Source organism: Sycon ciliatum, chromosome 13 (assembly GCF_964019385.1).
Source record: "Sycon ciliatum chromosome 13, ocSycCili1.1, whole genome shotgun sequence".
Taxonomy (NCBI): Eukaryota; Metazoa; Porifera; class Calcarea; order Leucosolenida; family Sycettidae; genus Sycon; species Sycon ciliatum.
The window spans coordinates 9,024,158-9,050,929 of NC_088655.1; the positions used below are offsets into that span (position 1 = coordinate 9,024,158).

At 47.7% G+C, this 26,772-nt stretch overlaps 2 protein-coding genes across 2 annotated transcripts in view; one reads left to right on the forward strand and one right to left on the reverse strand.

Annotated features, from left to right (window-relative positions):
- Positions 1-20,487, forward strand: part of LOC135829155 (ankyrin repeat domain-containing protein 17-like) — a 90,234-nt gene extending 69,747 nt beyond the window's left edge. Inside the window, exons 8-10 of the mRNA XM_065341560.1 lie at positions 9,715-10,108; positions 17,904-18,130; positions 20,449-20,487. Of these exons, the coding sequence (XP_065197632.1) occupies positions 9,715-10,108; positions 17,904-18,130; positions 20,449-20,487 (660 nt within the window). The remainder of the gene's footprint in view (positions 1-9,714; positions 10,109-17,903; positions 18,131-20,448) is intronic.
- Positions 20,488-24,993: 4,506 nt separating this feature from the next.
- The window catches only part of LOC135829156 (rab GTPase-activating protein 1-like), an 8,412-nt gene continuing 6,633 nt past the window's right edge, over positions 24,994-26,772 (reverse strand). Inside the window, exon 7 of the mRNA XM_065341562.1 lies at positions 24,994-25,090. Coding sequence (XP_065197634.1) covers positions 24,994-25,090 — 97 coding nt within the window. The remainder of the gene's footprint in view (positions 25,091-26,772) is intronic.

The following is a 26,772-nucleotide window of genomic DNA, read 5'->3' on the forward strand; positions in this document are numbered from 1 at the left end:
ATGCTCATCCAGAAACGGTGCAAGCTGATACACCTTCGACCCGGGCTTCACTGGTTGACCTTGCTTGATCAGCTCAAGATCCTCAGCGAAACATGCGGCCTGAACGATGCGGTACAATACGTTATCTGCTGCAAAATAGAGTTCAGCACGAGGCTCAGTGTGCTTCCACTGCAACATCCGAGTCACCATGCCCTGTGCCCTCGACCATTTACTGAATCGGAGCCACCATTCCTTATCAGATTCTCGACTACAGGTGGTGGCTGACACTCGTACTTCTACACTGGACTCATCTGTAGCTGCGGTTGAGGATGCGGTGGGCCAGTCATTGGGCTCCGTGATCCAGGTTGGTCCGCCCCTCCAGAACGGACTACGGATCTGCTGTGCACTACTCCCACGCGACGGTAAATCTGCTGGGTTGTGAAGGCCCGGGCAATGGTTCCACACAATGCCGACCTTCTTCGATATCTCTTGGACTTGACTGACGCGGTTAGCCACAAATGTTTTCCATTTGTACGATGGATTACTGATCCAATGAACGGTAGTGAGCCTGTCAGTCCAGCCATAGACTTGCGTGACGGTCACACGCAGCTCCTTCACCACAAACTCAGCGTAGCGAGCCGCTAGACATACTGCTTGTAACTCAAGGCGGGCTAACGTGGGCGGAGACACAGGTGCCACTTTGGCCTTGGCAAATACCAAGTGCGACTGTCCATTGACGACTGCATACAAACAACATCCAAATGCTTTCTCACTGGCATCGGCGAAGGCATGAAGCGCAATCGGTGTGTCAAGATTGCAGCAAATCCAACGTGGTATGTCAATGCTCACCACTTCGGCCAACTCTCCCCACCATTGCGCACATGCGGCTACGATGCCATCAGGCAACATATCATCCCAGTCACCTCCGACTTTCCAGGCTTGCTGTAGCAGTATCTTTCCCGGCACAACTGCCGGTGCTGCTAGACCTAGCGGATCAAACACTGATGCAACACACTTGAGGAGGGATCGCCGGGTCCAAACAGACGGCCTATCGGACTCGCCTAGCGCTGCTATGCTGAGCAAGTCATCACTGGTTTTCCATTTCAGACCGAGGACTTTATCTCCGCCCTCTGGATCGCGCGGGATTTCGTTGCCTCGCCACTTGCGTAACTCCATGCCAGCATCCGTAAGCACACGCACGCTGAACTCTTGCATCTCCTTGGCTTCCGAGGCATTTGAGACACTAGAGACCAAATCGTCAACGTAGAAACTCGTGAGCAAGAGATCAATACGATCTCGCTCTTTGGGTGCAGACAACGCCCGTAGCTCCTTCAAGTGATGCTGAATCACCGCAGTAAGCATGTACGGCGAGCAGTTTACGCCAAATGGCAGTTTCGTTAGCCTCCAGGTTAACAGTTCATCGCTGTCGCTTCGACCGGGCCACAAGAAACGCAGGTACGGACGGTCTTCGGGATTAACCGCGACCATGAAGAAAGCCTTGCGGATGTCCGCTTGCAGCGCTCTCTTATATTCACGGAACCGTAATAGCATACCTGCGAGACTCGGCAATAGCGACGGTCCAGGGTCAACCATGTCGTTCAACGACTTGCCATCTGGAGCCGTCGCCGAGGCATTGAACACCACTCTTAACTTCGTGGTTGCAGCGTGCTCGCGGAATACACCATGATGCGGTACATAGTACCCGGCATCGCTCTCACATGGCTCCAGCTCAATTGCTCCAAGCTCGCGGTACTCCCTGATCAGCACATCATCATAGAGCGCACGCTTCCCATTCCTCTTCAGCTTTTCAAGAAGCCGCGTTTCGATGACTCTAGCTTGAGCAAAGTTATCCGTTGGGCGACGCTCATTTCGCCACAAGAGACCCGCTTTGTACCCGCTGCCCTGGCGACATAGCGGGAACGATGGGAGGTGCTGATGTTGTTCTGGAGGTTCATCCAACTGCCATAGTTGTTCAATGTGGGCTGTGACACATGACACGGTCACCGGCTGACTGTTTCGACTTGGTGCAGACGCTGGACCAGATAATACATTACCTATCTCTGTGTTCCACACCGTCTCACCATTAACTTCCTTCTTGCTGTGCAGTACCGCGTTCATATAGTCTGCACCAATCAGCATATGTATTTTGTCTGATGTCCCTTGTTGAGGCTTGTCACTCAGCTCTACTCCCCAACTGTGCCACTGCGCAATGGTCTGCGGATTTGCGCACTTCAGGTCCAGCTCAAGCGTTGGTTTCACGAACGCGCGTACCCGAATGCTAGCGGAGCTACCCTGGATCGTGATGGCGTACTTATCCATGCGCTGTTGGGTTGGTTCCGCGCCGAACGGCTTCAGCTCTACATTTTCAACCCCAACGTGTTCTGCATCGATTGCTGACACCAACGCTGCAGTCACGAATGACGCCTCAGCACCCGAGTCCAGGAACACGCGAACCTTCGCGTTTCGAGTTCTTACCTCAATTCGTGCCACTCCGGTCATCAGCCGCACACTTGGCGAGTGTAGACAGCACGACCCAACATTCTTCTCCGTAACTATCTCAGTCGGTTTCTCCCGGCTGTAACCTGCTCTATCCAACACATCATATATTAGTAGGTGGTGTTTCCTCTGGCATTTCGTGCATCTCGAGCCTGACCGACATTCTCTGGCCATATGGCCATACCAGCAGAGTCTCTCTCGCTGCAGAAAACCCTTTCTCCCTTCCTGTGGCAGCGACTTTAGCTGCTTCTCTGCATCTGCGACCGATATCGCCATGCACTGTGCCGACGCCGTGGGCCTTGGCACGGATCGTCCTACTGGCTTCCTGGCAGTATCACCCTGTCGTCCGTGCGCGACCTGGTAAGACGCGCCGTGCTCCTGTACCTGGCGCAGTGACATCCCGTAGCACTGCCGTTCGACCAGGTACGTCTTCATCTCAGGTCCGCATTGCTCCAAGATTACCTGCTTTGCCATTGCTTGCAGCACCGGGGACATTTTTCCTATATCGGCGCTATACTTGGTGTCCACCTCGCCATCTTCTGTCATAGCAAGTGTGGCCCACACCTCTACCTCTCGGCAAACACGGACAACGTATTGATGAAACGACTCATCTGACCGCTGCTTGCCTGTCAGCAATGTCTTCCACGCTTTATCCGGAGTCTTTCCGAGCGAGGCAAGCAACTCTCGCTTTGCTTCCTCGTAATTGTTGCATCCAATACATATCCTCTCCCCTTTGCTACCCGCTAGCGCGATGCGCAGTCGCAGCAGCCATTCGCTTTCTTCGAACTCGTTCTTGGAACAGATGTCCTCGAACAGGTCAAGATAACGCTCCAATGGCTGCGTTCCATCATATGAGGGGATTTTCATCAACGGTTGACGCCCACCGCTGTGACTGGGAGATTCCTCTGTACCTCCCATCGCGGCTTTACCCTCACCCTCATGCGCATTGGCGATGTGCTCGTTAATCTCCTTTAGTGTTTTGGCAAACTCGGTGCGGAGCGCCTCCTCTCGCCGTCTGGCACTGCGCTCCTCACGCTCCGCGTACTGTTGGAGCCTCTGCTCCACATGTACCTTCAACAACTCGCCTTCTAATCCTAACCGCTCTCCATTGTCGATAAAGCTGGCTTCCAAATTGTTCCATAGTTCCTCTGCCATGCTCGCTCCTATCCTGGCGTGGTCGCCAAATGTTGCGAACCCTCTGCCATGCTCGCTCCTATCCTGGCGTGGTCGCCAAATGTGGTGAACCCTCTAAGATTCTCTAAATTGTCAGGATCGTACGACCACACGGCACGAGCACAACTCTTTTCCTTTACACAGTATATTTCACTTCATCGAATAATTAACAATGAACACTAATAACACCAGCTATTTATAGCATGCAAAAACAGCGTACATGCAAAACATAAGCATATAAAACTGGACATAACAGCGTATACAGCAAAACGCACACAACGCATATAGCGTATGCCATGCAGCAACATCAGCGGTACGGCGGAGTCGAAATACAACATTTCAACGAATACAATGCCATAAGCGCGAAGGCCTTTCCCAATAAGAGAACTGGTGGTTTACAACAATGACAATGCGGTCTGACTACAATTCGAAGCAGCAAAGCAACACACCACCCAACAGTCGTGGATAGTTGCTGCATACTCTTTCTCATGTATTTCTTCTCTTTTTTTACATAATAATTGTTAAACAAAGGATAAAGTTTCGTTTTCAATCCGTGCATAAGGTAAAAAGTCGTCTGTACTTTCAATACATTTCACAAAGCTATCACCAACTCATTTTTTTATGTCCACCATCCTAATGTTACAAGGTGCGAGAATCTTCATAGATTTATTTCCTGCCTGTGTTTAAATACAAGCAAGTACATGTGTGCTGTGCATGCAGCTTGCCGAAAGACCCATATAGCATATTTACAAGCTGATCTTCTCATTTATATTGTCCGACTTGTAAAAAAATACATCACCACTTAACCCTAGGACGGCCACCACTTTCAGTACTCCTAGAACAGCCAAACAGTGTCATTTGACACCTGCATACATTTCCATGTCTGATACCTATGACATAGGTTATTATAGTTTTTGTTTTCAGTGCTGGCTATCACTAGCGGCATTTATGATGTACACAACACTTTAGGATTCGCCCAGACACTATTGTTGGCTATACGCAACTAAAATTCGATGTACGAGTAACGGCAATTGCGAAGGATGAACTCCATTACTGGCAAAACTTCAATTACTTGCATAGGAATGCCTTCTATTCACAGAGTTACAATAACAAGCAATGTGTCTACGTCACTGGGCACATGGGGAACTGCTTTTCGGGAATATGTGCTTTGGCATAATCGGATTACTCGACCGTCACGATGAATGACACACAGTAACAAGTACAAACATTGACTGACTATGAGCATCATTTTTTTCACCAAGCTGACACGTATGCTGCTATACATGGTTTCAAGATTAGGCTAGTAAAGACTGCATTTTAGACTCTTTCAAAGAGGTATACCCTTCTCTTCTCCTTGGCTGGCACATAGCAACCAGGTGCCATGACTATCTACAAGCTTATTGACCAGTGCAGGAATGACCGTTTTCTTGATGTGCATGACCTAGCAAAGGTCTGGGAGACCGTGAAGGCGTTGATGCCTGTCACATCTATTCATTTATGTAACCGCCTTGCAGGGGGACATCTTCTGGAATAGTCTTTGCTGAGTAGATCCACCACATTCGATCGAAACGGTCAAGGACATATCTCGTCTTTTGCTGGAATTGGATGATGTGAGGCTTTCTGCTCACACCATGTAAAACATATGGCTCTAGGTGGTCTATACTAGGCGGACCATTGTTAATTCTTGCTACTTCTACCTTCTACGTCTAGTCTTTGCATCCTACAATGTAATCTTGGAAAACAAAATGCAATCCGCGATTATGGTCAATGAAGTTAGATGGTAGTTCACTTCAATTTACCAAAGTGGTTCATACTGCAACTCTTTCTTCTCCAACAGTTTCTTGACCAGTAATGCACTGATGATGAAGTTATCAGTTATTACTTAGCAATCACCTTCTCAAGCATCCGGGCCACTAAAGACAGAGAAGGCATCCCAGCGGCTGCCTACCTGTTTAGCCTGAAGCGGGGAAGGAAGAAGTTCGGTTCAAGAGCCTTATTAGCTCGTCAAGTAGTTAGAAAGGATTATCTACACAGCACCATCCTTGCGATAATGCGGTGTACCATCTCCAGGTTACAGAGTTGCGATTCCTCTTCCTCAACACTATCCATTTCGGGGTCTCCACCACTCCTGCAACTGTTTCTGACAATTCCTTGTCTGGACTATCCCGCAATCCTCGTCCGCTCTCTTGAGGCTCGTAAACCTCAATACCTTCTGAATCCACAGGTACTCAGGTGTTGTGACCGTGCGATTCGCCCTCATATTACAGAACAGATCCACCACTGCCAATGGTCACTACAATTGAACAGCCATAAAATGAAGATAAAGTGGGCAATTTCGCTTTCATGGTCATCAGATTCATGCATGGTAATAGGCTACATCCGTTCTAGTATTTCCTTGGCCGTCAGACCGCCATGGCTCCTCTGGGGCAATTTACCGGAAAATGAAAGGGATTGAGCAGCATCAAGGATATTAGCTGAAGAGTGTTTGTGTAATCTGTGCACTAACGGATGTCCGCCCCAAATTCGAGATTCTCGCCCGACGGTTGTATGTTGATCATATATTTTGTCCTGTATTCAGCGATTTTCCTGCCCATGCACCTTTCTTTTGTCTGGTTGGCCTACGAGCAACTCGATATGGCCGACACCTTCGAAATGTGTTCATATTGTTTCCATCTAGCTGCAAATTTGGCTTTTTTTAGTGCAGGTGTCAAATGACACTGGTTGGCCGTTCTAGGTATACGTACTCGCCATTATGGTACCTCATCAATTACAAATCAAAGGTTTATGGCAGACGAAACAGGAAGCAAAATTAGGAATAGTCACAAGATTTGAGCTTTTTTTGATTAGCCACATATCGGTAATTCCAAAAGTTTGACTCGCGCGGTGTCAAATGACACCGTTGGCTGTTCTAGGGTTAAAGGGGAAGTATACCCTAAAATAAAAATTTCACCAGTTGTAGTCTTCGTGATGCTGAGTCGAATGGTCTTGGTCCGACGAAGCTGAGACGCTCCCTGCCTCCTTTGTTCCTAATCGAACTCGCACCGAAACTGGGTGACTGCGCCCTACTAGATAGGGATTTTTATGGAAAAAGTCACTAAAAACGCGTTTCGTTCTTATAAAAGGGCGGATGACCGCGATTGGTCCGTATGTTGTAGTCTTTTGGCGGCTGAGTCGACTGGGTTTGGTCCAAAAAGGCTGCTATGCAGCGTTCGGCCCTTATTCCAAATCGAACATGGCTGAGTAAGCGGTCACGTGCTAATTTACAGCCTGTTTGGGCCCGTTTATGTCACTCGAGTTGAAACTTTGAACCAGGGAGTCGTAAAAGCCTCTTACGACCCCCTGCTTTGAACCTTTGAGTTGAACCTTGATGTGAAAATTGTAGCCTGCAGCCAGTGCAGGCACGGTGACCAGGCAACTGGTGAACGCATGAGCACGTGACCGCTAACTCAACTGTGTTCGATTGGGAATAAGGGCCGAACACTGCATAGACGCCTTTTCAGACCAAAACCAGTCAACTCAGCCGCCAAAAGACTACAACATACGGACCAATCGCGGTCATCCGTGCTTTTATGAGAAGGAAACGGCGTTTTAGTGACTTTTCCATACAAATTCCTATCTAGTAGGGCGCAGTCACCCAGTTTCGGTGGAAGTGCGCGAGTTCGATTGGGAATGAAGGAGGAAGGGAGCGTCTCAGCGTCCTCGGACCAAGACCATTCGCCTCAGCACCTCGAAGACTACAACTGGTGAAACTTTGATTTTAGGGTATACTTCCCCTTTAACCCTAGGACGGCCACCACTTTCAGTACTCCTAGAACGGCCAAACGGTGTCATTTGACACCTGAATACATTTCGATGTCTAAGACCTATGATATAGGTTATTATAGTTTTTGTTTTCAGTGCTGGCTATCACTAGTGGCATTCATGATGTATACAACAATTTAGGATTCACCCAGACACTATTGTTGGCTATACGCAACTAAAATACAATGTACGCGTAACGGCAATTGCGAAGGATGAACTCAATAACCGGCAAAACTTCAAATACTTGCATAGGAATTTCTTATAATCACAGAGTTACAATAACAAGCAATGTGTCAACGTCACTGGGCACATGAGGAACTGCTTTTCGGGAATATGTGCTTTGGCATAATCGGATTACTCGACCGTCACGATGAATGACACACAGTAACAAGTACAAACATGGATTGACTATGAACATCATTTTTTCACCAAGCTGACACATATGCTACTAGAGATGGTTTAGGCTAGTAACGATTGCATTTTAGACTCTTTCAAAGAGGTATACCCTTCTCTTCTCCTTGGCTGGCACTTAGGAACCAGATGCCATGACTGTCAACAAGCTTATTGACCAGTGCAGGAATGAGCGTTTTCCGGATGGGCATGAACTAGCAAAGGTCTGGGATATTGTGAAGGCGTTGATTCCTGTCACAGCTATTCATTTATGTAACCGCCTTGCAGGGGACATCTTCGGGAATAGTCTTTGTTGAGTAGATCCACCACATTCCATTGAAACGGTCAAGGACATATCTCGTCTTTTGCTAGAATTGGACGATGTGGGGCTTCCTACTCTCACCATGTAAACCATATGGCTCTAGGTGGTCTACACTAGGCGGACCATTGATAATTCTTGCTCCTTCTACCTTCTATGTCTACCATCTTTGCATCCTACAATGTAATCTTGAAAAACTAAATGCAATCCGCGATTATTGGCAATGAAGTTAGAAGGTAGTTCACTTCAATTTCCCAAAGTGGTTCATACTGCAACTCTTTATTCTCCAACAGTTTCTTGACCAGTAATGCACTGATGATGAGGTTATCAGTTATGACTTAGCAATCACCTTCTGCAGCATCCGGGCCCAATAAAGAGAGAGGAGGCATCGCAGCGGCTGCCTACCCGTTTAGCCTGAAGCGGGGGAGGAAGAGGTTTGGTTCAAGAGCCTTATTAGCTCGTCAAGTAGTTAGAAAAGATTATCTACACAGCACCATCCTTGCGATAATGCGGTGTACCATCTCCAGTTTGCAGAGTTGCGATTCCTCTTCCTCAACACTATCCATTTCGGGGTCTCCACCACTCCTCCAACAGTTTCTGACAATTCCTTGTCTGGACTATCCCGCAATCCTCGTCCGCTCTCTGGAGGCTCGTAAGCCTCGACACATTCTGAATCCATAGGTGGTACTCAGGTGTTGTGACCGTTAGATTCGCCCTCATATGACAGAACAGATCCACCACTGCCAATGGTCACTACACTTGAACATCTATCAAGTGAAGATAAAGTGGGCAATTTTGCTTTCATGGTCATCAGATTCATGCATGGTAATAGGCTACATCCGCTCTAGTATTTCCTTGGCCGTCAGACCGCGATGGCTCCTCTGGGGCAATTTACAGGAAAATGAAAGGGAATGAGCAGTATCAAGGACATTAGCTGAAGATTGTTTGTGTAATCTATGCACTAATGGTTACCTGCCCCAAATTCGCGATTCTCGCCCAACGGTTGTATGGTGATCCTATAATATTATTTCGTCCTGTATTCAGCGATTTTCCTACCCGTGCCCCTTTCTTTTGTCTGGTTGGCATACGAGCAACTCGATATGGCCGACACCTTCGAAATGTGTTCATATTGTTTCCATCTATCTGCAATAATGGCTTTTTATAGTGCAGGTGTCAAATGACACCGGTTGGCTGTTCTAGGTATACGTACTCGCCATTATGGTACCTCATCAATTACAAATCAAAGATTTATGGCAGACGAAAGAGGAAGAAAAATTAGGAATAGTCACAAGATTTGAGCTTATTCTGATAAGCCATATTTCGGTAATTCCAAAAGTTTGACTCGCGCGGTGTCAAATGACACCGTTGGCTGTTCTAGGGTTAAAAAATGTTCTCCTCGCATACTTTACTGTCAAACAGATGAACACTACGTCACTGATAAAGAATTTTCATCCAGCGCATGCGCCAAGTGTGAATAGCAACTGCATAGAGCGGTTGTAAGTTGACAAACCCCCTATTCTTTAATTGTTGTTCTTGTGTGTGTTATATATACGCAGACTTACTTTCAGCTGGAGGAATTTTATTCCGAAGGCCAAGTGGACGCTAACACTCTAGTTGTTCTAGTTAGCGGGGAACAACTTGTTGGGAAGTCCACACTGATCAAGACATTGAGAAAAGAAGGCACCAATGGCACATCAAACGACTCGAAACGAACCCGAGGCATCCAGATGTCCAACTTCACTGATGAGCGTGGTCAGCATTTGCGTATCAAAGATCTCGCTGGGCAGGACGCGTTTTCAGCGACACACGACATTTTTTGCCTATCCACATCAGTACCAAGCCTCGGTCTTGCTGTTGTCAATAGCAAATGGGACGAGAAACTGATTACAACAAGCATAACCACTACAGCTGGTCGGTTTTTGAGCCGGATGCCACCATCGGTAACATCAGGTCAGTGCGATATTTTATCAAATGCGTTTTTGTTTTAAAAAATTGTGTCTGTTGATCCGTTTGTCGGCATGTACTGTAGCAGGCATGGAAATTCAGTTGATTGACCGGGGCCGCTAGATATGTGACCAGATTTCCATGTCCATGACAGTACATGCATGAATGATTGAATGATTGGGGCATGGGTTTGATTCTGTATACTGGTGCAGGGAGGGCACTGTGTGTGTATATGCAGGTATGTGTGTGTGTGTGTTTTTTTTGTGTGTGTCTCATTAAAGCGCAGCGTTTATGCTCATTAACAGCTAGCATCATTGCAGCTCACCGCCGCGGGTACGTGCTGCCCCATGTCGTCGAATGCACATGGTGCCGCACAACTGCCCGATGCCCTTCCATGCGCATGGTGCCGCACAACTGTCTCCGCCGCCCATTGTCCTCGCAGGCGCGTGGGGTCGCACACCTGCCGCTGCCTCCCCATGTTCTTGCGATCGCATGGCGCCGCACAACTGTCTCTGCTGCCCTGTGGCCTCGCTCAGGCATGGTGCCGCACAACTGTCAGTGCTGCCACTCACATTTACTCCAGCGCACACAACGTGCCCATGACGTCAGCAACCATACTGAGGTCCGGTTACCATGACGCAAAATGGCGACCCATTTTTTTGCTCCCTTGCTGACAATCTCTTCTCAAGAATGGACCGTATGCGTGTTAAAACAAAATGGCGTCACGATTTATTGAAAGTGGTATAGTTGGTGGTACGAGTGTTCAAACCCATTTGAACTTCATGCTGTTCGTCTTCTTTTTGACATGCTCTCTTTCCATCGTCCTTAGCTTTTGTTTCTTGAGAGCTGTTTTGGCTTTCTCCTATACCTCTGGGGGATGCCAAGTGATGGTTTTGAGAGGCTGGTGATGGCTGTGACTAACTAGTATTTTCATCGCTATAGCGATGAAAATACTAGTTACTGCGAACCTGGCAGATATCACAACACGTCGGAGCGTCCAGGAGCAAAGGAATCTTGGGTTTTCACTGGAATCTAGTTCCTCCAGCATCGTGTAGCCCACCGTCGGTGAATGGCCGTCCAGAAAGGTCGAACATGGTCTTCTGCAGCATCTCGCAGTCCTGTGAGGCACACTGAATACGCCTGTCATGTATTCTACAAATAAAAATCACGAAGTAGTGGACTTTATAGTGATGAGTCTATCCTGTATGTTGCAAAAGACGCAGGAAATGTGACTGGTGTCCGTACACTGGACGCCAATATCATCCCAGTCTTCTCCTGCAGGATCTGTTTGACATTGACCTACCGGTATGCAGTGGGTTGACATTGTCCTGGTTTGGCAGCTATCTGCCTGGGTGGATGTAGCAGATTTGCATTGGCGCGTCGTCCAGTCCGACATTTTCTTGTAACTGTGGAGTACCGGCAGGGTTTGAGAGGGTGGTCGTGCTGTGAACACATCTCTACTGCCTGCCTCGTCCTGGAAGTACCGTCTCGCCGCTTCCTTGCTCTACAGTCACGCCGTTATTTCGCCTTGTTTCGTGGTGCAGCTCAAAACCTGCCTAAACAACTGTGAGCTCGCAACATGGTAGGGACAAATTGCACGACTCATGCTGGCTAACTAAAACCGGGATAGTCGAGTAAGCGAGTTCACTCCCTGGGCCATGGCAAGATCTGTTCAGCGCGGGCTATTCCAACCTCCAAGTGCATAGTCACCGATCGATCCATGCGATGGTGGTTGACCTACAAAGAGCCAAGGTCTACGAGTACTACTATTGGATGCTGTCTACATGCAGTCAACAAAATCAAAGTACCTCAGTATGCCCCAGAATAGGGCATGTGCATCTATAGCATGACACAACAGGGGTTCTGGCGGCACCTGTCAAACAAGCAGTAGCGACTAGTGCCAGCTACCTATTGGAGGCTAGCCGCTACAGTCTGTCACTGGAGATAATTATTATGTTCACTGTTTAGACTGAGCACAATCAATGATGCCCAATGTGTGTTCTGTTCCACTTAATTATAACGTCCCATCGCATCAACCCTACTACACGCACATGTCGTCACTCTAGCATGACTTGTGTTATTATTGTTTATTTTGATTCGCACGATAAATAGAGCACAATAAACGTTAACTTGACCGAATAGCATGCACAGAACCGAACAATTATTTCATGTTAACACATGCAAGCACAGACCTGAACATTAGTACCAAAAGCCGATACAGACAATATTCCCATACACACAGACGCACACACACACAATGTCCCATGTATGCGCCCGCGGCGAGAAAAGCACGCAAATCTACAAATGCACTGGATGTGAGCCCACAGATTCTCTCTTATAGCAACGATAGCGGATCTGATTCTGAATGAAACACACACACACACACAATACAATCATTGAATGCCCATCCGCAGATGATGGCAGGTCCTGAAAGAACAGGCAGTGTTCCAGTAATGGGGAACAGAACTTCGAGTGGTGAGTGAGGTATACACACACCTGCGTGCGCGGGCACACACAAAAGTATTCAGAAATAGAATCGACATTGTAGTATTCATTGGTTGGGGAATGGAAAGGAAAATAAAACATTGCTGTAGGTTATTGTTGTAAGGACACTGGGAGCACAACAGAAAGGTAAGCAACTTGCTTTGAAGCAAAGAAAGTTATTTTTCCACGGATCTCAGAAGGAAGGAACGTTCCAGAATGCTGCACTGGCAACAGGCGGCCTGCATGTGCGCGGCCCTTGCAGTCGGTCCAGCTGCCGGCCTTGCAGTGCTGCAAAGAATGTGCAGTACAGCATGTCACATAGTATCGCAGCCTGGACAAATAGGCGCTGGGAAGTCCTAGTTATGTGCTCACCTACACCATGATGCACCAATCTTCTGAGGTACTTTGGCAACAACTTTGTCCACTTGACACTCCCATGGGCTGAGCCAGTTGTTGAGGGCTGCACCAAGGTGGACGGCAATGACCGCTGATGGCAAGGCAAGCCATGACACACAGTCACTAGGGCATCGTCAACATGGCGCTGAGGCTGGATCGATAAAATCAACCTTTAGGCTGCCGCCGGGTTGATAACGAGGCCGCTGTCTCGAAGCTAGTCAGTCAGCCTGGTCACCACCATTGACGAACCAGTCGCCACCGCCAGCAGTGGCGGTAGGTTGTGACAAGTGTGGTGCAATATTGTCAGCAAATTCAGTACTCATGATAAGATGAGTGACAAAGGGAACGTTGTGTTTGATAATATTGCAGTGAACAGGGATGATCACAAACCCTGCGCGTACTCCACCGCGAGTTACAAGAAAATTCCGGACTGGACGACGAGCAAACGCCAACCTGCTACACCCAACCAGGCAGATATTATCACGATAGCTGCCAACTTGAACCAGGTTAATGCTGACCTACTGCATAATGTCAATGTCAAACAGATCCTGCAGGAGAAGACTGGGGTGTTGGCGTCCAGTCACTGAGTGTACAGACACCAGTCACATTTCCTGTGTCTTTCGCAGCATACAGGCTGAGACTCATCACTGTAGAGTCCACTACTGCATGAGTTTTATTTGTACAATACATGGCAGGCTTACACGGTGTGCCTCGCAGGACTGCGAGATGCTGCAGAAGACCAGGTTCGACCTTTCTGGACGGCCATTTACCGACGGTGGGCTACACGATGCTGGAGGAACTAGATTCCAGTGAAAACGCAAGACTCCTTTGCTTCTGGACGCTCCGACGTGTTGTGATATCTGCCAGGTGCGCAGTAACTAGTATTTTCATCGATACAGCGAGGACGACGCCGATCGGCAAACTCTCGCTCACAGCCATCACCAGCCTCTCAAAACCATCACTTGGCATCCCCCAGAGGCACAGGAGAAAGCCAAAACAGCTCACAACAAACAAAAGCTAAGGACGATGGAAAGAGAGCAAGTCAAAAAGAAGACGAACAGTATGAAGTTCGAATGGTTTTGAACACTCGTACCACCAACTATACCACTTTCAATAAATCGTGACGCCATTTTGTTTTAACATGAATATCGCGGATTGTTCATGGTGGTGACTGGTTGTCAGTTATTTTTGTTTCTCGTTGACGTTGGACAGTTTATTTGTTTCTCGTTGACGTTGGACAGTTCATTTGTTTCCCGTTGCCCATGAACATGGATCCTGCCGAGAATATCTCTGCTGACGAGGTCTCGCCCCTCACGGTCGTGCTGCTCCGGGCACAGCTGTCCACCCGCGGCCTGGATTCATCCGGCCGTAGAACTGATTTAGTCAAACGCCCGACGGAAGCCCTCAATGAATGTGAGCCCGACATCGACGAATCCGCCGCGGATCGCGAGCGAGAGAATCTGCTCGCGGACCACACGACCTCCCCCATGTCACCCCGAGCGGAGTCGGTGTGACCTGGACACTCTGCGGGTCGTCGTGGCCAATGTCCTATTGGAGACCCTGCCAGCCATCCTCGTGGCATAACAACCAGCAGCGCCCACGGCGGCAGCGCCATGCTTGGCACAACCGGTGGCCATCGCGGTGCAGGCAGCCCTGCCGACATCCTCCCTGCCCCGCCGAGTACTCGACAGGATACTCACTGGTGAATTTGTGGACTTAAGTGAATTGTTGTCTGATGGTATTGGTGGGATAAAGCTCCAGGCAACGCAGTCGCTGCGCCTAGAAATGAGAGACAGTTTGCCCATCGTGATGCGCGCAGATGACCCTTTCCGCACGAGAACTTGACATGTTCATGACTTGCCAACCTGGATGGAGGCATTTACTGTGTATTGTGGCACCATACTCCAAACCGCCCCACATCGAACACACGAGCTCTTGTCTTACCAGTCAATCGTGGTGGAGGCTAACCGCAGCTTCTTCCCAGAAGCCTGTCTCGAATATAATAAGCATTTCCGGCAACTGGCCGTACGTGACCCTACCAAACAGTTGGGACCTCATTGACCACAACCTGTGACAGCTTTGCACAGGCGCGACCATCCTGCCCAGCCTGCCGTATTGTACACCCGATGGGGTCGGATCGTTGCCCCTTTCGTCTCTTCAGCAGCTACGGATCCGATCGATCAACAGCTACTCCTGGAGGGGAAACACCCACATCCAACCTGTCTGGCTGAGGCACCGATCTAAGTCCCCGGCTGCCAAAGAAGTAAGAACACAAGGTAATAATATTCGCGGAATCCGCGTTGCCATAATTTGAACGTTGAGAGATGCACATGCTAGCCTTCACATTTGCAGGCCACTATTATGACCCTTGTCTGTCTGCCTAGGGTTACGGTGCCCGGCCTGTATGGGCTCTCCCTTTCTGCATTGAAAGCACCATCCACCCAAGCAATGCGTGTTCTTGTTAATGTCGCATTAATGCGCAGCGTTTATGCTCGTTAACAGCTAGCATCATTGCAACTCACCGCCACGGGTACGTGCTGCGCCATGTCCTCGAATGCACATGGTGCCGCACAACTGCCTCTGCTGCCCCATGCCCTTGCATGCGCATGGTGCCGCACAACTGTCTCCGCCGCCCTTTGTCCTCGCAGGCGCGTGGGGCCGCACACCTACCTCTGCCGCCCCATGTCCTTGCGGGCGCATGGCGCCGCACAACTGTCTCTGCTGCCCTGTGTCATCGCGCAGGCATGGTGCCGCACAACTGTCAGTGCTGCCACTCACATTTACCCCAGCGCACACAACGTGCCCATGACGTCAGCAACCATACTGAGGTCCGTTTACCATGACGCAAAATGGCGACCCATTTTTCTTGCTTCCTTGCTGACAATCTCTTCTCAAGAATTGTTCATGGTGGTGACTGGTTGTCAGTTTATTTGTTTCTCGTTCCCACCCTCCCACTCCCATATTTATCCTCACATGCCTACTTTTATAAAGTTAACCCCAATAAACGGTGCCCAGCGGCTCTCCATTTCTCCATTGAATGCATCAGTGGGCTCTTGGCTCTAGCCAACCCTACTATTACTTGCCCCCCCCCCCCCCGGGCAAATGCAATTCAATTTCGCCGGCCGCGCACCATCCACCCAAGCAATGTGTGTTCTTGTTAATGTGTGTGTGTGTGTCTGTGACCGTGCGAAACGGATGTCACGTGCAGCCAGGAACAACTGCCGTCATGAATGCGAGCATTGCGAAAGACGGTTCTCAAGGCCACAGGACTTGCAACGTCATGCCAAATATTGTTGACTTTGCGATTTCTCTCTCTTCTCTTCTCTCTTCTTGTCGTTGTCTCCCGCTTCTGGGAGCGGCGTGGCCCGATAGGGTAGCTGTACATAGTAGTAGTAGTAGTAGTGTGTGCATGTGTGTGTGTGTGCGTATGCGTGTGTGTGTGTGTGTGTGCATGCGTGTGTGTGTGTGTGTGTGGTAGTGCATTCGTGTGTGTGCATGTGTGTGTGTGTGTGTGTTCATGTGTGTGTTATTTATAGTGGTGTAGTCGGATACCCATGCAACCCGTGGAGACCTTTGGTAGACGGGTCCAGAACATGTGCGTCAATATGGGCCCGGAGCGTATGTGGTCGCGGCGTTATTTTGGATACGTGAAATCAGACTGATTTTCACATGAACAAACAGTTTTATTCACAAGTGCTGTGCACTACACTGTACACTGTACTAACAAATTGTTACTGCACATCAAGCTGAACATGCACTGCCCCATGTACTAGGTCGTCCCTTTTGCCCATGCATGTTCACACGGAGGTGGTCTAGAAAATGAGATAAGAGTGTCGACACATGGCACATGGGTGCGTACACGGATAGTGGACATTATACAAATCTTCAAGTTATTCCGAACTTTCCAGAGTTGGACTTTCCACGCTGTGTGTGTGTGCAGTGAGTAACAGTTTTACCACACAGAGCACTAGGGTCTGTGCATAAAGTTATGTGCCACTACCAGTCTACTGGATACCCGCACTATCATGCTACATGAATCACGTCCACATGCTTGTCACGTGCACATACATGCAGTCAGGGAAAGTGAGCTTTGTGTTTGAGAAAGAAAATAATTATTTTATTTTTGGCCATGGAATAGTCCCGTCTCATCTTTGCCGCAACAATGAGTCCACAACTGACAAGTGAGAAAACAGCAAACAGCTTCTGGGTCGAAAACGTTCAGATCCGTTATTGTCGAGAGCCTTGAATGGAAGAGCCGTGCCCTTGGTTCAAATATTCTGCTCTCTTCTCCAATTGAGCAACGTCCGAAATGTCCATACAAAAATAGTCTATGCCCGATGGAGCCCAAAATTTTCGGAAACATTCAGAGAACTCGCATCTGTCTTCTCCATCTCCAGACTTTGCTCTTCAGAGATCTGATAATAGAATCAGCCTGGTCGGCATTAGCTGCTTCTTCTTTGTTTGTCGCAGAAACAGCAGCGCTGACTGGCCTGTGCAGCCACTTCTCCAGTAGATTGCCAAGGTTCTCAGCCCGAGACCGAACACATGGAGGTCAGGCATGGTTCCATCATCACTCACGAGATATATCTTCGAGGCCGCTCATAACACCCTAGTATGTACTAGCGGTCGCCAATTCATTTGAAGTAGCATTAGCACAATTGCTTTAAAACACTCTTTTGACCAATTTTTTAGCTGCATGCTATGATATTGCAGAGAGTGTGCTGCTTAAAATCACCTTTCCTCAAATCTCCTCACCACAAATATATATATATATATATAGTTGCCTGAAGAGTGCTTTTGCACGAAACTCAGAGTAGCAACAGTGAGAAACTTGGAGATCCTTTGTGTCTGAGTGTATATATATATATATATATATACTTTTTTTGTTTGCGTTTCCCATCTCTTGTTGTTGCAAATACAGACCAGCCGTTCAATGTCATGATCATTGCGACCTTTCGCGACGAGATCAAGAGAGAGGATCATGGAAAACTTGCTGCAAAGCTTGCCACAAGCTATAGTAGTGTCGAGGAGGAGTTTGGTGATAAACTCCACTTTCGAGGATGCTTTCCTATCAATGCGACCGTCAATGACGCAAGCTTCGACCGCCTGAGAAAAGAACTTTCTGAGGTCTGCAGAGATATCCTGAGCGTAAGTGAAACTCTAAACCAGATTTCAATTAATGCTAGAGGAGAAACTAGGGGATAGTAAAGGGATCAGGAGAGATAAAGTGTGGTAGGGAGAGGCAAAGATGGAGAGAAAGAGGGAGAGGGATAAAGAGGGAGAAGGATGGAAGAGATAGATAGTGAGAACGAGAAAGAGAAAGAGAAAAGAGCATGAGAGAAAGAGAGTGAGAGAAAAAGAGGCAGAAAGAGATGAAGAGAAAGATGGAAAGAACGATGGAGAGAAAGAGTTAGGGAGATAGAGAGTGAGAGTGTGAGTTAAAGAGAGACGGATATAGAACTGCAATGCACACCAGTGCATTAGACAGAGTTTATAATCATTTGCGGTGATCCGCACTTGCACCTCTCCCGTGAATTGTGGATTTGGTTATGAAAGAGCTATTCAAACTGGAAAGCAACCTTATACAATGTTCCAAGAATGACCTTCACAAAATAATGTGCGGCATAAAAAGTGGCAAGCTGCAGGGATGGTGCCTGGATCATGGCCTGACACGAGGGAAAATATGGATCAGCGATTTTTGGTCCAAGACCACGTGGCTGTGAGTCTGATCTACTCAGCCACCAGGACAAGGTCCTGGGGGTCTGGTAATTTTTTATCTTTTTTTGGCAGTTCACTTCCCCGACTCATCCTTTGAATTATCCAATTCTCCATGATCACTCAGCCGAAGGCTAGAGATAGGCACCCACCGAGCTAGAATCCAGCAGCCAAAGGTGGGGCCATGCATTATATGGATATTATATGATGGTAGGTAAACAACAAAGAGAAACACACAACCCTTTTCTAAATATCGATCATAGGAAACATGAGAGAGTTTGGAGGAAAATAGGACCGAAAGAACTCCACCACCCACCCCAGAGCATTACAAAGCAAGGACCTTACGCAGGATAGCTGCCGAGCCAAAGAGAGCACATTTTTGCCATTCAGATACAGAGCAGTAGCTGGTGATACGGATGGTGTCAAGGCATCCTGGCAACTGTTTGGAAACATGCCGAAAGCCCCAACTACTACAGGAACAATCCGAGTCTCAACTTGCCATAGGCGATGGATTTCGCAAGCAAGAAGTTGATACTTGGCACGTTTCTCAACTTCCTTTTCAGCAACGCGTGGATCACCAGGTACAGCAATGTCAATGATCAGGGACTTCTTGGCAGATCCATCCACCAGAACAATACCAGGCCGTCGGTGCTTATTGAAGAAATCGCACCGGATGGTGAAATCCCACAGAATCTTGATCTTCTTGTCCTGCGGAGAGATTTTGGCATCTGAAGTATCTCTATCATCAGGCACATTATCCTCGGGTGCAGGATGCTCTTGTGGCATTGCATTGGTGTTGGTATGCTCTTGTGGCATTGCATTGGTATTGGTATGCTCTTGTGACATTGCATTGGTGTTGGTATGCTCTTGTGGCATTGCATTGGTGTTGGTATGCTCTTGTGGCATTGCATTGGTGTTGGTATGCTCTTGTGGCAATGCATTGGTGTTGGTATGCTCTTGTGGATTTGCATTGGTGTTGGTATGCTCTTGTGGCATGGCATTGGTGTTGGTATGCTCTTGTGGCATTGCATTGATGTTGGTATGCTCTTGTGGCATTGCATTGGTGTTGGTGTGCTCTTGTGGCATTGCATTGGTGTTGGTATGCTCTTGTAGCATTGCATTGGTGTTGGTGGGCTATTGTGGCATTGCATTGGTGTTGGTATGCTCTTGTGGCATTGCAGTGGTGTTGGTATGCTCTTGTGGCATTGCATTGGTCTTGGCATGCTCTTGTGGCATTGCATTGGTGTTGGCATGCTCTTGTGGCATTGCATTGGTGTTGGTATGCTCTTGTGGCATTGCATTGGTGTTGGTATGCTCTTGTGGCATTGCATTGGTGTTGTAATGCTCTTGTGGCATTGCATTGGTGTTGGTATGCTTTTGTGGCATTGCATTGGTGTTGGTATGCTCTTGTGGCATTGCATTGGTATTGGTATGCTCTTGTGGCATTGCATTGGTGCTGGTATGCTCTTGTGGCATTGCATTGGTGTTGGTATGCTCTTGTGGCATTGCATTGGTGTTGGTATGCTCTTGTGGCATTGCATTGGTGTTGGTATGCTCTTGTGGCATTGCATTGGTGTTGGTATGCTCTTGTGGCATTGCATTGATGTTGGTATGCTCTTGTGGCATTGCATTGGTGTTTGTGTGCTCTTGTGGCATTGCATTGGTCTTGGTATGCTCTTGTGGCATTGAATTGGTGTTGGTGGGCTCTTGTGGCATTGCATTGGTGTTGGTATGCTCTTGTGGCATTGCAGTGGTGTTGGGATGCTCTTGTGGCATTGCATTGGTCTTAGCATGCTCTTGTGGCATTGCATTGGTGTTGGTATGCTCTTGTCGCATTGCATTGGTGTTGGTATGCTCTTGTGGCATTGCATTGGTGTTGGTATGATCTTGTGGCATTGCATTGGTGTTGGTATGCTCTTGTGGCATTGCATTGTTCTTGGTATGCTCCTGTGGCATTGCATTGGTCTTGGTATGCTCTTGTGGCATTGCATTGGTTTTGTCATGCTCTTGTGGCATTGCATTGGTGTTGGTATGCTCTTGTGGCATTGCATTAGTGTTGGTATGCTCTTGTGGCATTGCATTGGTGTTGGTATGCTCTTGTGGCATTGCATTGGTATTGGTATGCTCTTGTGACATTGCATTGGTGTTGGTATGCTCTTGTGGCATTGCATTGGTGTTGGTATGCTCTTGTGGCATTGCATTGGTGTTGGTATGCTCTTGTGGCAATGCATTGGTGTTGGTATGCTCTTGTGGATTTGCATTGGTGTTGGTATGCTCTTGTGGCGTTGAATTGGTGTTGGTATGCTCTTGTGGCATTGCATTGGTGTTGGTATGCTCTTGTGGCATTGCATTGGTGTTGGTATGCACCTGTGACATTGCTTTGGTGTTGGTATGCTCTTGTGGCATTGCATTGGTGTTGGTATGCTCTTGTGGCATTGCATTGGTCTTGGTATGCTCTTGTGGCATTGCATTGGTCTTGGTATGCTCTTGTGGCATTGCATTGGTGTTGGTATGCTCTTGTGGCATTGCATTGGTCTTGGTATGCTCTTGTGGCATTGCATTGGTGTTGGTATGCTTACGGAGTTTTCTATACCCGTATCATGTGCAAACGTGCACTACTCGATGACTGGAAATACTCTGCCGCACTATTAGACTTCAGCGGTGCATTTGATACTATTGTCCGTGAGAAGGCGTTAGCGCGGTTTTCAGACTCCGGAGCTGCCACTGATGTCGTTGCCACTCTGATCTCGGACACGATGATGAGAGTGAAGCTCAGTTCTCATTTAGGCAAAGCATTTGCTACAAATATCGGAGTAGTGCAAGGGATCCGCTCTCTCCCATCATGTACAATTTGTATGCTGAGTGAGACATGCGCCACCTTGATCCTATGCTATCGCACTTATCTTTACCAGCAACAATCACCCAATATGCAGACGACACAACAATCCATGACACGGAGAGGCGATAAGTCGAGGATATGGTGGAGAAATCAAGTGAAAAATTCAAAGGAGGTAACCTAATGTTAAATATGCAGAAAACACAATAATTATAATAAAATAAAATAATTAATAATAAATAATTATTAACAATGCTTGACCAGTACTAACACCAATGGTTCACAACATTGGTTGACGCCATGTCATCCGTGAATTGAGAATTATAATGGTAATGCCAGCTTCGCCACCCGGTGCCGTGAATCAATATTGCAGACTCTCAAACCGACTCCCCTTCAATCAGTAGTTGGGGGCGTCAATGTTTAGCCCTTAGTCCCAGGGAGCGGGTTGTTCGGCAATTATGCACCCCTGCATTCCCTCAGGCATTCTCCTAGCTGGTCTATGGGCACCCATCCCACTCTCATCGGAGGCACGGGTCAGATCACAGTGCACAGCAAATTGCTAATTTGTTTTTATTATTTTTAAATATATAAAAATATATATTTTCTTTTACCTGGAGTCGTTTGGGGAACACTGCTCGTGGCAGGCTCACAGTATCGGCCCTAATGACCAATACATCCAGACTCAAAAGCGGTTATAGTTGGGGTTGAATTGTGGGCACTGCTGGGTGAAATTTTATGTCTGACCCCCGCCTCTATCGGCTAGATGTTCTGTATGTGCATACCTGAATGAAGGATAGAATGTGGCGCTCTTTCTTTTTTCTTTTTTAGTATTGTTATTATTATTTTTTGTTAAAATGATAATTATACGTTTATGTCCCACCGCCATGTGCCAGCCCGCGCGGCAAGAGACAGAGCCAACCCTCCCCCCCCCTAAATTTGTGTATGGGTGGGGTCCCAGTTAAGTTGGGTGGGCTGTTTTGTTCTATCTATCCCCCCCCCCCCCCCTAAATCATTATGTATGGGCATATTTGTGTGTGTGTGTGTGTGTATGTGTGTGTGTGTGTGTGTGTGTGTGTGAGTATGGGTGCGTGTGTGTGGAAACGCGCTATACGATACAAACCTTGATATATGGGACTGCACTCAAGAAAGAGTGCCTATGGAACTATGAACAGCAGGGGCCGGGGGTTACGACCGAGGAAGGCAGGAGGTTCCTGGACACGGTATGACAACTCAGGAGCAAATGCACAGCAAAGTGGACCAGACACAACAGTTCCCTATAGTTCATGCATCAAACGCTCCTGTGTGGATTGTGGTCAATGTTCAGATTTATGTTGCTCAGGGGTTGAAAAATTTATCGCCCGCCGACCATGCATGGGTACTGAGGAAACCAGAAAATTTAATTAAATTTGTGCAAGAAAAATTCAGGGGAGAGGACATTGCATAGTGTGAGGTTTAGCTCACCTGGTTCCATTTGATGATCCATCGGCGGGCATGAGCAGTAGGACAAGAAAGCAGAGATCTTGATCAGATGGTGTCCGTGTTGAGTTGTCCTTCCAGCCTCCCAGTGCCTCCTCCATCGGAACCCCCCCCGCTCCACATTGGGCACACAGCTGTCTATGATCCAGGCTCTTTAGAGGTGTCAGCTAATAGATGATATGCCAAATAAGCCCTCGAAAAGTTGAGAGGGCATGCGATTGATGCTCCCAGGCTTAGCTTGTCAAGTGCACGGGATGTGCAAAGTACACGGATTTTAGGCTTGTCGCGAGCTTATGTGATCAGGTGCTGCATGTGCATGAATGGAATGCATGCAGTTCCACCGTTACTAGTTTTAGCACTTCCTTCGGCGTTGAGATTACTGAAAAATTAAAGCTGTAAATCTGGATAGAAGAAACAGTTTTGCTTGCTTTATAGCGGCTGGAGTGATTTTTCGCTGTCTTGTTTTCGGATGCCGACCAACCACGACCATTGCTGTGTTCCAGGATGTACTGGTGACCGGCGTTACTCCCCGGCCCCAGCAAAATGGTATTCGTCTTTTCCATAAATTTCCATCATCCTGAACTGTGAAGGAAATGGACTGTTGCTATTCGAAGGGAGGAAAGAGAAGGAGAGTAAAAAAAAGGTGACACTACAGTGGTGTGATCTGACCATTTCTTGCCAGAAGATTATGTACAAGGGGAGAAAATCGCCAGAGCAAGACTGGTAAACCATTTTGTATCTGGAGTTTTCAATCTGGTCCACCAAGACAACAGCGGCTGATGCTAACCGGCGTCGCTCTACCTAGTGTCGTGAGCTACTGCACAGGAGCTGCCTGAAGACATACGACTCATACCTAGTGATATCCCAGGCATACTGTCCCTACGCTGGAAGAAGCATTCGACAGTATTCAATGCCATCTGGGTGACTGCAAGAATAAAGTAGCAAGATTGAGCGAAATGACTAACAGTCGCATGTTTGGAGTTCTAGTATCCAGATTCAAAGACAAGGCATCATATCAGTAACCTTGCACAACACACTCATTAGACGTTTCAAGCGGAGTCTCAAGATAACATTTTAAAACTTTTGGCTACCCAGCAGCCACCATTTGTCACCGCCACAAAATATTCCAGCCGCCATCCATTATAACCTTATAATAATTATTTCGCCTTCTTTTTGCCTTGTTTTATAAATGTGTGCATGGCCGCCACAGCCCCCTCTTTGCAGAGTTTCCTTTGTTTTTAGGTCAAATATTCACCCTACGCTGGCTATGGAAGCCTTGACCAGGGGATAGTACACCCTCGCTTTAGCCCTACCTAATGCTTCTTCACGACATGGCTTCTCTTTGCGAAACATACAGGTACCTGGTCTCTGATAGCTGGAGTTTTCTTCCATCGGGGTGCTGCTAGGCAGCCTCCTTCGGCATGCCGCAGAGGCTGCATAGAAGGCTGTTATATTATAACAACCAGTAACCTCCTTAGCAATACGTAATCATGGTAATGGCGTAGTATGCAGCCTCGGTTTTTCATTCAACTTTTTTTACCCACTTACCTCGAGCACCCTGTAAAAAGGCGTATTGTCTGCAGGGATTGCCCTAGTAAAATAATAAATACAATACAAATAGAACAACTTCTATTTGTGCTGGCCCTGACTAATAGCGAAAGCACATGAGAAACTGGTTGCCTGGAGCAATGACGGAAGAAACGCTGATGTGATCTCACTCGGGTGAGGGATGACGTGAAGCCGCGAAGCAGTCAGGGTCTTGCTTCTCAGCCTATGCCATATGCCGCTGCCAATCTGCTGTTGGGGACGGCGCTCTATTGCTATTGCCTCTGTTAGGAGCACCTTCTCTGTGATGTGGGATAAGGAAGGCGGGATTTCCCAGTCCAAAGGCAAATCAATGTTGCCAATGTCAGTATGCCCAGGTGGTTGATAAGGGGTTTTCATAACTACGTTCCTTGGCCCTTGGGCCCCATTGCTGTTGTTGCTAGGTTGCATATGCCAGGTATTGACCTTTCATCTCACAATAGTTGAGGGTCAGCAGCAATGCAACAATGACTATGTGGTGGAAGGAGCATGCAATGCTGCAGTGCAAGTGCAATATGCAGACATCACTTCGAGTACATGCTTTTCTCTAGTTTAGCACTGTAGCACACACTTAGCTCTCCTTCTTCTTCTTTTGAGATGCCCAACACTTAGCCTTGACAAAGTATCTCTGCGGTCCAGAATTATTTGGCTCTGGGAAGCAACACTCAACACTTTAAACGAATGGCGAGAAGAAGGACTCATCCCCGAATGGTTTCTGTGTCGTTAGGTACCTTTCTCGATTCTGAAGATGCTGGAGTACAGCACTAGCAGAAACACCACATAGCTAATCCTCCGAGCGATGGGTCCAGGCCTCAGCGGGAAATTCTGCGTCTGTTTGTTGAGCAGCATCTATGATTTGATGGATTCACCGGAGAAGCAGCTTCTTCTGTTCCCGATGCAGATGGTGTCAAGATATTCGCTGCTGTAGCGACCAGTGAAGGAGGAACGGATTTTCATCGCCCTTTCGCTGCTCGGCGCCGACTGCCATCATTGTCCCCTGTCCTAGGCTCTGGGGCGTTGGGAATAAAATAAAATCTTTCGGTCTTGCCTCTGCAACAAATCATCTCGCTTTCCATCTACCGGTATCTCTCCCTCACGTAAGTCTTCAGCTGAGCAAAAGTCCATCTAGCAATCGTTTCGCCCACACTTTGGCCACAGGTGGGTTCGCAAAACGAGAAGCAATTGCTGGTGTACTATTTCTTGCTGCCATATCCGGGTATCAAAATGAAAAATTGAAAGTAAACTATGCACAAAGGTGTCAGAGTTCCTTTTCTCCATCCGAAAATTTTCTCCGACGGAATGCCAAAATGCGGTAACAGTGGAACTGCATGCATTCCATTCATGCACGTGCAGCACCTGATCGCGTAAGCGCGCAACAAGCCTAAAATTCGTGTACTTTGCACATCCCGTGCACTTGACAAGCTAAGCCTGGGCGCATCAATCGCATGCCCTCTCAACTTTTCGAGCGCTTATTTGGCATATCATCTATTTATTGTTCAGAACAGAATTTACTATTTCAACAGAGTAACTTTTCCTCAACCTACTCCCTTGGCTACAATGTAAGAAATGGTTGACTTTTTTCTTTGCAGTTAGTCTTTCTACTGCAGTACTGGTCAGCACTGTCCCTTGGTCAGGGCCCCCGCTGGCGGGCGGCCGCTCACGCTCTTTTCACTTTTGTTTGCACGTATGTGTGCTGAGTAACAAGTAGAGCAGTATTGGTCCTACGACTGTGTGCCCTACTGTCTTCACGACGCAGTCAAATGTGTGTACTGTTGTGTGTACTGTTTGAGCGCGCACTGTCTGGCTATAGTCTCAGCTTACCTGTACTAGCTGTAGATTGTGCGCGGTGTGAGCTTGCGCTGTCTGGCTGCCTGCACTAGCTGCATTTTGTGTGCGGGGAACAGTCTGCACTATCCTGTCACTTGACAGTTAGTGTACGCGCCGACACCTGACCTCTTATTAGTAGTTATTAATTTTTATGCCGCGTGCTCTAGCGTCCTACTTTGTACTCAGCCCAGTCTCGTTCTACTCCTCGCAGTCATTGAAGTAATAGTACTAGTACTGGTCTTTGTAGTTTCTATGGGCCAGCACCCGCCACCTACCCATGGGTTAGTTACTGCGCCGTGTCTATGTTTTAGTATCTGCCCTATACCTATGGGTTAGCATTATTATATACCTA